Source organism: Chenopodium album, chromosome 26 (assembly GCF_948465745.1).
Source record: "Chenopodium album chromosome 26, dcCheAlbu1.1, whole genome shotgun sequence".
NCBI lineage: Eukaryota > Viridiplantae > Streptophyta > Magnoliopsida > Caryophyllales > Amaranthaceae > Chenopodium > Chenopodium album.
Window position 1 is genome coordinate 1,705,392 of NC_137859.1, and position 13,257 is coordinate 1,718,648.

A 13,257-nucleotide genomic window follows, 5' to 3' on the forward strand; every position below is an offset into this window, starting at 1 on the left:
TTTACATTGGAAAGATAAATTTACATTGGGTATGTAAAATAGTAGAGAGAGAAAGTAATAAAAGTACATTGGAAAACAAAATTTATATAGGAAAGATAAATTTGCACAAATATTGTTGTAATTAGAGAGAATTTTGATAAAAAATTGATAATAATGGTATTTGAAAAAAGCAAATGGGACTATCATTTTGGGACTAAAAATAAGCCATAAGGGACTATCATTTGGGGACGAAGGGAGTATGAGTTATGACTCTCTATACCAGAAACATAAAAATATACGAAGTATATATATAAAAGGAAAAGGTTATCAAATACAGTACAAAATTTGACTTTGTAAAATACTTGTATTACACTTATTACAACATCGAAGAAGTACCTCTCTCATTAAAGTTATTAATTTATTTATAAATCTACAGAGCATAATAAAAAGGTGACTTTAAAAAAATAAATAAATTTGTAAAAAAAAAAAAAAAAGAGTGTTATATGTGTAATATGGTATTCACATGGGGGCTGAATATAAAAATGATGAAATGCTGCAAATTGAGTCTTTCTCAACGAGTCTATCTTCCGTAGACCCCGCGCAAACCCGCCGGAAAGAGAATCAAAATAAAATTTGGTTTGGGTTTGGGTGGGGTTTCATTTTCGTTTTCTATCTTTTTACTGTTGCTTATGTCCATTTTGGGCCCTTTTCCTTTTTTCATCCTCTCTTTTTAGTTTTTATTTACTGTATTTAACCTGTTATTACTACCTCTAAAACACATGGGAATAAAATAATCAAGTATTTTATTTTCTTATATAGAATAAAAACAAGTAATTTATATACATAATCTATTTTCGCAAATTCATGAAAGTTATTTTAACAACATAACAGAATTTTAAGAAATTAATTATCACATCATGAAACATAGCCTGTTCACCCAAAAAAAAAAAAAAAAAAAAACAAAAAAAACCATGAAACATACCTAAGTTAACTTCTAAATGAAAACTTTAACAAAGGCAGGGAATATATAAAACAATACCTTAAAACACATCAGTGTAAAATAATAAGATGATTAATTGATTAGACTTTACATGAGATTAAAAACTCTTTATTAAGGTATGATTAACATAGATTAAGGAAAAGGGTACTGTAATTACTTTTTTGGGTGGGGAACTCAGGAAGTGGTGGTACACTGGTACTGCTAGAGAGACAAGAATGTAGGTAATGAGTCAACGCTTTTGCATTAGAGAAATAATCTCATATATATAAATAAGTTGGCAAGAGCACAAAGAATCTTCATTTATATTCATTTTTGAATTTTCAAGATCTTGTATTTCATTTCTGAAAAACAAAACACTAACCATGTATTGTCAGAATAACAGCTCTTTTGTTGATCATTCCACTGATTTCATTAACCAAAATTACCCTTCTAATTTATCACCTATGTTAGTCCAGTCTCTTGCAGGCGATTACGATTCTATTAATGAAGCTTTCATGCTAGCAAACGCCAATGGGAATACAAGTACTGGGAGCGGGTGTACTAGCAGTAGTTATATAGGCTCACCAAATTCACCTCTTAGTTGTACCAGTAGTCACCCACCAAATACTACTGCCTCTTTGATGCAGCGAAGCCTCAGTAGCCACTCACTCCATAAAAACGGGTTTTACCAGCATGTTTCGTCTCCTGTTGGACTCCATGACCTGGATATTGGGTCGGTTAGAAGGGTTTTTAGCACAGGTAATTTGGATCAGGTAATTCTTCAAATCATTTTAAACTAAGTCAAAAAGACCCAAATTACTGACATGATCTAAATAGTTACAACTTCGGAAATTTAGTAAAACAATACATACATAAATCAGAAGCACCACTTACTTTTAAAACCATATTCGTTCTAATTAACATAATTGATCATTCTCATGACAGGGAGTCCAAACCTTACGCCACCACCATCACCACCCGGTTGGAAGTCCATTGGCAAATGAAAGTACAAGCATTATCATTGAAGGTATGACTAAGGCATGTCGCTACAGTCCTGAAGAGAAAAAAGAAAGAATTGAGAGGTACCGCAGCAAGAGAAATCAGAGAAATTTCAACAAGAAAATTCAGGTAAGACTTAAAACAGTAAAATTCATCAAGATTCCAAAATTCTATGTAGGTTACTACAGAGCACTCAATTGTATTAGCATAACCTCAAAATCAAACATGGTAAATTGAAACATGTCCTATCCAATCATAGTAAGCTTCATGATAAGATATGTTACATAAATAGCCCCTTGAAATTAAAGGATTTGGTGACATGAGAAAGCTGAGAATCAGTCATTGCCACTAACATAAACAAAATATATTCAGCGAAAGTCATCTTTATAGCACTGTTGATTAGAATGAGTAGAACAAACAGTTATTAATCATGTTAACCTCTTGCAACTGAAGCAATTCAAACACTAAATTTCAATGATCACTAGGAAAAGCCTACACTACAAAGTCCAGAAAATTAATTTGTATTTGATAACAATATTTTATATCTTTGTCATATAGCACAGAATGACCACCTAACTAACTCTTCTATGGTTGCAATGCTTGGCCATCAGTACGCATGCAGGAAGACATTAGCAGACAGCAGGCCAAGAATACGGGGTCGATTTGCAAGGAATGATGAAATCGAACAGCCTACCACTTTCCAAGACCTACAATGGAATCAGATGCCAGGCGATGAAGACGATGAGGATGAAGGGCAGTGGATTCATCTCCTCAACTCCCTTTCAACCAATTTAGTTCCTTGAAGAATGTCCACTATCAGTTAGAATGCTTGTTAGACTTTTTAAGTGTCAAACATTGTTTTCAAATTGCAGCATACAGCAAGCAGCAGTCCTAGGAATTCATCATGTATATAATTCTGGTGGGTGAAGTATCCTAAGTAACATGGTACTAGAATTGATCAGCATTCAAAGTAGTTTGCATAGTATTTTGCATGACGGGGTCATGCATGTAAAAATAAGTGTACACCATTTTGAATGCCCCAATCAATTCAAAACTAGTTCAAGTTCTACGCCATTATTTGGCCCCATAGAACATTAAATAAAAGTTGGACAGGCTTTTAGTAAGAATGCTGTAATATCTCTACATATTTTAATCTGTAACACTAATAATGTGATTACACTTAATTATGCCTACTCAGCATATTATATTGATGAAACTCATAATGATAATCAGCAAAAACTATGACAAAAAATCTCTATTTTGGCGGCCAACTTACGCTTTGTCGGCCGCTCGTGGAACTGACATATTATAATATTAGTAGAACTACCTGCCCGTCTTTGACGGAATTGCTAGCCAATTTTCTAGATTATTAGATTAAATAAAATAATTAAAGCTCTATGTAAGCCCAATGCCTTTATCGTGTCATCAAATGGTTATCAACCAGCAGTGTATTCAGAATATGGTTTACAGTATCATCAAATGGTTACCAACCCGCGGTGTAATCTAAAATTTGGAAATAATTAATTTTTATTACTAATACTGTGGACACCTGTCATGTCATTGGTAGTATTTTAGCTTTCAGTTCTTACTTCATATTAGTCAAATGCCTAGCATATTTCTTTTCAGTACCTATTTTAAGTATTACAGTCTTCAATTAATATTTAGAAACTTCAGACTCTGGTTTGTTGTATATAAATCCACCCCTATTATTAACCATACAAACCTGTCCAAAACACAATATTTCCTCCTTTCTAAATAGCAACATATTCCTTTTTAGGATATTATTTGCAACGTTATTTTATTAGGCCAATGATTCTGCCTATCTATCTCTTTATCACATGGGTCTCCAAAAATACCGTGCAAGTGTGCAACCCTTCTACGTTGTGATTGACAGAGAAAAGGGGGCAGAACAGGGGGAGTACATTCAAAGGTGTTAACTGTCTTAGATATCAAAGTTGGACACTAGAAAAATTGGCATGTAAATAAATATCACACAAATTCAAAGATATGTATGTTTTACGTACACCATAATAATTGATACCTTCCTCGAGATCAATTCACGCAATTTTAAGCTGGAAGTTTACATTGTTTTGCATATTTAAATCACAAAAGCAACTCATAGTATTTTTTCCCCTTCCTACTAACAAGGAAAGTTGCACATACTAACATTCTTCAGAATATACCAAAATTGCACTACATTCTAGACAGTTTAAATTTGAATATAAGTGAAATTATAATAACTTTAAGCTCTTGAAAATAATATCAAAGTGGTACATATCAGGAGGAAGAAGAAAAAACCTAACTGAATATACTAAAGAATAATAAAAACATCTGTAGTCTGATAGCTAGAAAATCCCCCAAAAGATTGTGGCCAGGAGGATACTAGGATAGGACCATCACAATTTTATAATTTAGAAGTATCACATAGAACAGAAAATGGCTATGCACATGACAGAATAAAAAAGATAATAAAAGAGGAAAAGAATTAAGTTACTGACCGACATAATGCTTACTGCTTAGATCGACATGGAGCCGCAACCTACCTGACCCCTATTAAATGGGAAAAGGCATTAGTTGTTAAATCATCATTATCTTTCATTATAGAATAAGATGTACACAAATTATTCAGATGATAAATCATAAAATCAGCAGCCGCCAATTGTTATAATTATTTAGTTAACCATTATACTTCCAGGTGCCGGTAAAACTATATGCCTATGTCCCACTAGAAATATAACACAAGATATGCAGCTAGCACATGAGTAGCACTTCTATCAGTTAGCAAAAGAGTTGGGAAACTTGCAGTAGAATCAAGGAAGTATTAAAAGGAAAATAAGGAATCACACGTTTAATCATGAAAATAAATTAAAACCTCATGGGGACACCTAGGGATTTGCACGCACCACTTTCAGCAAAGAATTCCTTTAAGCTTGTTTAACTATTAGCTAGTACAAGGCAGGAACATTGTGAGGTTTCTCTAGCTCAGGTGGCAAGAAGGCCAAGAACTTGATGCCGTATCCCCATGCATTTATTCCCTGCAAGGAATTCCACTTCTGGTTGGAAAGAAGGTATACAAAGGCAATCATATTGTTAGCTTCTCATCTCCAACACCAAACAGTGAAAAACAAAAGAAAATATTTTTATTTAAATAATAGCAAAAACAAGAATGATCCACCTTCACAATTGAATTGAGCAGCAACACATACAATCTGACTGTGAGGTCTAAATGCTAAAGACAAGGAAGTAGCTGGGTAAAAAAAGGAATGTTCCTCAAGTATATTCTAGGAATCCTTTAACCTAGGGAGCTCCATCATTAAGATTATAGGCATAGGGAGGCATGATACTTTTCTATATACAAGTGGATTAAGTAATGGGAAAAAGGCTATAAACCTTAAATAATCAGGTTTATGGGTCTATTTACTGAAAGATGAGTCTCCATCATGTGATGCCTTCCAAGAAAAATGCAAAGTATCAGACTAAATGAATTTTTGTAATAGCCACTATAACATAACATTATAAATAAAATTGACTAATCCACTACCCCCATCTCCTCCAGAGAAACAAGTAATAGTCCCCAATTACTTAGCCATGAAGAATTCGGAGTCTTACACAGCAGAGACAAAATATTTCAGCAATGATTTCATTGAATGAACCAGTGTATTTGGAATACGGTATGTTCTATTGTGCAAGCACATGAATGGGTATGGGAACATAATTGGCTATATAATATAGTTTTAAATATTCAACAAGTACACCAGCATACTATAACCCAATTCACATGTTCCTAAAGAGCTTTTCTTGGGGGGGGGGGGGGGGGGATGAGCATGTAATACTATGGTGGATACACTGAGGTTCTTTAGAAGAATAGAGCACACCTGACAGTGAATCTTGACCTGCAAATATTATCAATGGAATCCACAATAAGCAAATATAAATTTTCATCCCATCTTCATGTTTATTTTCGTCATACAACAAATAACCAAACACCTAATTACGGAATTTCCACCTAAATCATGGAATCAAACATAGACTGTTTTATAATGTAAAGACCAGTGTGCAACGGATTTTCAACTCCATTTGACAATAGATTGTTCTGTGACAAGTGTTTTGAAATCACACTGAGACATCCGTTAACGAACAATATTGCAAGACCAATAAAGCAGACAGATACAATCAAAATCACAAGTACAAAGGGTTCTCATAAATTTTAGTCACACAGATTTAAACACCCTTTTTTTTTTTTCCTTAAAACTAACTAACAAGGTTTGAAAACAAATACTTACAACAGTGAAAACAATAAATTTAAAACAAAATGAAAAGGAAATTTTCATATACTAAACAAGGTGACATAACACTTGTGAGATTTTCTCCGGTGTCTAAAAAAATAAAAATAAATAATTAATTAAAATCATGAGATATTGTACATGCGACTACATGACCACGCTTATTTTGTATGACCTAGTCCACCTAGAAGAGTCGATATATAAAATGATTCTCAACAAAAATATCTTCATCACAGGTTATGAACAAATCGGTAGCAGGCAAAATAAACTGATCATGCTAGAGTAAGCCACTGTCACAGCAAATGGCTCAAGCATCTGCACATCAAGCACTACCTTGTTACTTCTCCAAAGAACCTAATATGCCTACTCCAGTAACCTTATAATGCATCTTAAAGACTATATTTAATAAGCTAGATCTAAAAAAATGGTGTCTTGGCACAGTTACAATACAAAAGATGATTGCTTGGATGTAGTTATATACGAAGTACTCTAATAAAATGGAAGCTAAGCTATTGAGGAGTTCTAAAAAATTAAACATTTATATGTAAATAGTGTATATAACAGTGGCAATTTCCATATTTTTTGGGAAATGTAGATGGGTTAACTTCAATAAACATCCCAGAATAAATTTCCCTGTAGTTAGTAAATATTCTTCATTTTTCCCAAACTTGGGCCCTGTTCTCTTACCTTACAAAAAAAACTATTAAGTAAAAATAATTTCAGTTCAAAAATAAGTTTAGTTCAGTAAAATTAAGTTCAGTAAAAGTAATTTTAGTTCAGTAAAATTCAGTTTTCTTAAAGAAGAATTATAATAGAAAATTAGCAAAAATAATTTCAGTTCAACAAAAATAATTTCAGTTCAGTAAAATTAATTTAAGTTCTGTAAAAATAATTTAAGTTCAGCAAATATAATTTTGTTTCAGTAAAAATAATTTCAGTACAGCAAAAATAAGGTGATGAGAGCGGGGCCTTACAAACAAAAAAAAAAGCCCTTAATCATTCGCATTAGTTAGCTAATACCCAATTTTCTAATGATTGAGTAGGAAATTACAGTAATATTATAGGATATTAAAAAATAAACAGAACAAAAAAAGCAAGTAAGACAATCATTTCAGCTAAAGAAATGCATGGATATATAGTCAGCTGTCCCTCACCTCAAAAAAGAAGGGACCAAAGGAAGGACTTAATAGTTTTAAATTGAGTGAAGAACTTTTGAACTTTCCAATCCTGCAGTGTTCTGTTTAATTATCAAGTTTTCTCACTTTGGACTAATTTCTAATCCTTTAGTCTTATTCAGACAAGTAATCGTGAACAAAGGTTTTAGGTGACTCTTATTGGGGGGCTCCCAAACAAATCAAACTGAACTTTCATTATGGCTCATGGACTCACGACCATATGGCTACATGGACCTGTGAAAAACCAAAAAGATAATACAGGTTTGAGAGGGCTTGAACATCTTATTTAAGAAAATAGGTGAAATTATTTGTACAACCTTAAGTCTCAACTATAAGGTAGGTCAGATAATGAGAAGTTATGCAATTGTCCAACTATGAAAATATGAGCTCAGGATTAGAAATTCTCTTCTAAATAATTAATGTTGCATAAGTACATGAATACATGATGTAGACAAAAGGCTGGTAATAACAAAGCTCGTATATTTGTATATACTGCCTCACATGTACAATAGCCAACACAGCTCCAGAAAAACTCCAAAATTTCTCCCTATACTGACCTCTTCCTGGTCTTGAGGATGGAATTTCTTTTCTTCTTAAATTGAACTTGAAATAACCGCTTGAAAGGAAACCTAATAACTTTGCCTGTATCCCGTCCCTTCACCTTATGATTACCTGCATTTTATAGCATATATACAGTTAGCAAAAGCATCATTTTAGAAATAAATACACCACTTGTCTTAATCGTCTGTTCCAAAATAGATGCATTACTTCTATCCTTGGTAAGTTTCTACCATATTTTATCATTTCACTCTCTTCCCATTATTCCACTCGAAAATTATAATCATCTCTCTCTCATGGTCCCCACTTAAGTAAATCTAAAAAAAAACAATCTCTCTCACATCCCTTTTTTCATGATCCCCATTGTCTTTTCATAAAAATAAATAAATCACCCACTAGCAAAACAAAATTAGAGAATCTATTTCCAAGAAACACAAAAGAATGTAGATTTTTCTTCCTCACTTTATAGGCATTTTTTCTGACCTCCCTTAACAACATCAACATCAAAGAAAAAACTACTTAGGGAGGATCACATAATAATGATATACCACATGATGGTTGGTGTTTTGGGTAACTTCAGTCAAGAATTTAACAAAGCAATAGAAAGAATATGCAACACGAACATAAACAAATTACTTTAAAATTACAAGATAGGATTAGTACATCACCTAACTTATTTTTGCCCAAATATTGATGATCAGCATCACCAACCTCTTGTACGTGTTTTCTACATTTCATCATGTCATCTGAAAACATGGATTTTGCAACTAAAAGATCATTTCCATTTTTTTCATGTTGGTGAGGATCCAATGGTAGCATGGTATCGGCAACTATAAAATCTTTAGTGTCAGTTTTGACTTCGGTGTGATCTCCCTTATGCTCCTTAATTTCTTCCACCTCCTCCAATGGATGCTGGTCACAATGTAGTAAATAATCACTATTGTTGCTCTCATTAAATGAATCCAAATCCATCACATTTCTAGCAGGTAAAGTCTTGTTTTTGTCAGCTACTGAATCTTCTTGTGGTGCCAGAGGTTTTCCATCTAAAGATGATTTAGAAATGTGTGATTTATAGGACTGATCAAAGGATTGCATCTCAGTTGAGGTCTCAGCATTTGTACTGTTCAACACATCAGAAGCTAACTTCAATTTATTAGTCTGTAAACCATTGCAATTAAGACCCTCAGATTTCATTAAGACCTCCTTCCTTGAACCAGCAATACAGCCCACATCTAAACCCTCATCTTTTGAGGTTATTTCCTTCATACAATCACTGAACACATTTTCTGCGTTATTGACGTGATCCTGCTGCTCTAATTTATGTAAAAGTGGAGAGGTGGTGGTTTCAAGTGCATTAGAGCTCTTCAACTCTTGTAGAATTATTGCAGAATAAATACTGCCATCCTCATCATTATTGCAAGCCAGCAGAGATTCGGGCAGAACTGCTTGCTTAGAGTTTTCAGCAGCATTGCCCTGTTGATCCATGCTGCACGAAGAAGTTGGCTGACTTAGCATTTTCTCAGTCTTTTTGGACAGCTCGAGATCCTTGGAAGTTGACATTAATTTTGTTAAGTTACTGGACATACATTGTTTACCCTCCATTCTAAAACTTGTGTCGTTTAATTTTAAACCATGTGATGGCATATGATCATCAATAGAAGAAGAATCAATGCCTTTAACGGTTTTGGAACTTTTTCCAGACTCAGCAAATGCTTTTTCCATATCATCTAAAAACAAATCACCTTCACCACTGGAAATTGGATCCCAATCAATATGATCAACAATCCAAGGCTCTTTGGGACCAGTTTGCACTCCAGGCTGCATCAAGTCAATTCTCATTGCCTCTTTGTAAAACTGCTTTGTCCTTATACCATCGGTTAGTAACAGTCTGCAGGGTAAAAAATACAAGTAGTTATAAGCAAAGGGTAAGAGCAGGTGACATATATCAAGCACTAATCATGCCCCCAAGCTTGCCTGAGGAGGAAAATAGAAGCAGGAATAGAGGTTTCAAAAATGAAAGCAAACCTGCAATTCTTAGATATAGTCGCTTTAGCACACTCATTTGAAAGCCCAAGCAACGATAATAGATTAGTCACATCGTTTGGACCTCTAAGCTCAAGAACCGAAGGAGCAGCACTGGATACAATTAAGTTCTTGCCTTGAGTCCACTCCACCAATAACTGATGTCAATAAATTGCTTGAGTTATTTATGAATAGGTTATAAGAAAAGTTCAACGATTAGTAAACTACACATTTTAACACCTCTCGAAATGCAAACGAGTTTTCACAAATAACAAAAGCAGTAGTTCTAATTACAATAGCAACATTCAAACACCTTAATTTTGTAGTCATACACTAGATCAAGTTTTCAACAAAAATAGCAAAACCTTCCTTGACACTGACAAATAACACTACTGCTAATACTCATATATAAGAGATACTAATATTTGAGGTCCTTCCAAAAGACATGTCATGCAACATTTTCGTTACTCATTTTCAAGGCAATACAATACAACAATTAGTGTCTATCACAATCGCATAATATCACTAAATTAGCAGTAAATAGCAATGCTAGGTATATATTAGCCATAGTATAGATTAACAATCGTCACACCTTGGCATTGGAAATCATTTGCCTCCTCATTTGAACATCTTGCATAAGACTTGAGTACATAATCTCAAAGTACACCCCTCGCTGCGCATTCGAATTCAATGTCCATTTCAATCAAACAAATACACAGATAATATCAAAACAATACAAACACACAAAGCGCGAGAATCAAACCGCAATAGCAGCTTTAACCATAGGAAGCTTCAGTCGAAACGGCACCTTATCAGCAAAATCAATCGAAATCAAATCAACCTATCAACAGAAAATTCAACAAACAAAATTTACAATGATTCAACAAAATTCTCAATTAAATCATCGATTCGAACGATAAATTCAATGTTAAAAAAAAATTGATGAAAAACCTGAGATGATTGACAAGCAATATCAAAAGTATTCTGATTCAAAGGTCTAACAGCGATCAAATCATAAGTCTTGAGAATCGGATTACCCGAATTCAAAGCAGAAACTTGAGCAGATGTTTCAACCGACATTGTCAAACGAGTGTACTGACGAAACGCAGACTTTTCGGGAACTCCGAGGAGACGACGATGAAAGGAAACAGTTTCAGAGATATAAGGAGAGGCCTTGAGGAGAGAGAAAAGAAGAAATGGAGAAATTGTACAACGGTCGGATTCAGACATTACACCTTTGATTATACGATTGAAAGCGATTCCAGAATAACCTAACTCCATTGCTTTGACAACTAATTTCAAGCGAGTTTGTTTATTTGATTCTGAATATGGAATGTTTAGGTCGAAGAGCTGCATTTTTTGCCCCTGTTTTTGGCTGAGGTTGAGAGTTTATCAATGGCGGAATTTGGTGTATTTTGCAGAATGCAGAGGTTTAGGGTTTAAAGATGAAGAAGACAGAGACGATTATTAGAAGGATATTGGGCCAGACCTATTTTATTTGTTTTAAATATTACTCCGTAAACATAGGTCCGTTCTCTTTCACTTATTTTTGCTGAAGTGAAATTATTTTTACTGAAACAAAATTATATTTGCGGAATTTAAGTTATTTTTACTGAATTTAAATTAATTTTACTGAACTGAAATTATATTTGTTGAACTGAAATTATTTTTATTGATTTTCTATTATAATTCTTCTTAAAGAAAACTGAATTTTACTGAACGGAACTTATTTTTACTGAACTGAAATTATTTATACTGAACTAAACTTAATTTTACTGAACTAAACTTATTTTTATAAAATTGAAATTATTTTTATTTAATATTATTTTTTTAAGCTGAAGAGAACACGGTCGTAGTCCGCCCTACAGCCAATTTTAAAAGGCTATTAACGTATTGTACCAAACCACAACAGAGATCGGAAAAATAAATTAATTTTTCAATTTGAATATTTCAAAATAATAATAATCAATCAATCAATCAATCAAAGCCTTAATCCCAAAAGTGGGGTCGGCTAACATGAACCAAATTTGATTATTCCGTGTAGTCATCAACATAAATCTTTCTCCTCCATCCCTTACGATCCAAAACTTCATCCTCACGTAAATCCATGCACTTCATATCCTTCCTCACTCCTTCCAACCAAGTCATCTTTGGTCTCCCTCTTCCTCGTTTAATCCCTCCATGGTCCCACTCTTCCACTCTTCGCACCGGTGCACCCTCGGGTCTCCGTCTTACATTTGAAGACCTATTCAAAATAATAATAATAATAATAATAATTTGAAGACCTAATTGAAGTATATTTTATCCCAATACTGTCCATTTTTTCGATCAAATTGGTTCTGAACACCCCCAAATAATCACACTATTTTTTTTTTTGAGGAAAATAAAATTAATAATCACACTATTTCTAGATGTTAAGTGGTATATAGAGTGGACCGAATCGAGCTCGTCAGTGGCGGAGCCACTATAGGAACATGGGGGACAGCTGTCCCCCCATTTTCGAAAAAAAAATAAAATAAAATAAAAAAATTTGTTAGCATAAAAAGATGCAGTTAATACATTTATATACATTACATATGCAATATGTATCACAAAGTTATAAGATAGTCTAGTGGTTGTTGGGCCTTGAGCAAGGCTTCTCCTCTTGTCCCTGGTTCGATTCTTTGCTCAAACAATTTTTAACTTTTTTGTATACATTTTTTTTCCCTTCTTTTTGGACTACTTATTTTTCATTGTTTTGGATTTCCCACTTTGTTAATATACTTGTTTTGGATTTCCCACTTTGTTAATATACTTGTTTTGGATTTCATTTTATAGTATATAATTTATAAATTTAAAGTACTACGTATTATAAATATTTAAACCTCTTACTATTTTTAATTAACTATTTAATCAAGTTCTGCCTTTTTGATAATGATTAATAATGTGCTATTCAACTACTTCATCCGTTCTTTTTTTATTGCACCATGATGGATTTCACGCTTGCCAATGCATTACTATAGCTATTAAGATCTCCCATTATAGTCTAAATTCAAAATTTTTATTCTATAGTGTTTGGAACTAAATTTCTAATTTTATTTTTACAGAGCACAGTGTAATAATTTCATTAGTCAAATATGTGGATGAAACTTATAAAAACTCAAATCCCTTTATATATATTTTAAACGCTTATTATTTGATAAACCGTATTTTTCGATTATTGGGATCACATAACTTACAATTGGGGTTCACCAAAAAAAAATTGTTGATAACTTTCTTAATA

At 33.3% G+C, this 13,257-nt stretch overlaps 2 protein-coding genes across 2 annotated transcripts; one reads left to right on the forward strand and one right to left on the reverse strand.

The window, feature by feature from the left end:
- The first annotated feature begins 1,341 nt into the window (after nt 1-1,341).
- On the forward strand, nt 1,342-3,246 carry LOC145616131 (uncharacterized). Its single transcript, XM_081670832.1, has 3 exons — nt 1,342-1,731; nt 1,904-2,086; nt 2,569-3,246. Exons 1-3 carry the CDS (start codon nt 1,342-1,344, stop codon nt 2,758-2,760), a joined length of 765 nt encoding a protein of 254 aa, XP_081526958.1. The 3' UTR covers nt 2,761-3,246.
- Nucleotides 3,247-7,803: 4,557 nt separating this feature from the next.
- On the reverse strand, nt 7,804-11,451 carry LOC145618145 (uncharacterized). Its single transcript, XM_081672936.1, has 6 exons — nt 10,947-11,451; nt 10,759-10,836; nt 10,588-10,668; nt 9,999-10,153; nt 8,642-9,861; nt 7,804-8,087 (listed from the first exon to the last, which is right to left on the reverse strand). Exons 1-6 carry the CDS (start codon nt 11,349-11,351, stop codon nt 7,963-7,965), a joined length of 2,064 nt encoding a protein of 687 aa, XP_081529062.1. The 5' UTR covers nt 11,352-11,451; the 3' UTR covers nt 7,804-7,962.
- Nucleotides 11,452-13,257: the final 1,806 nt, after the last annotated feature.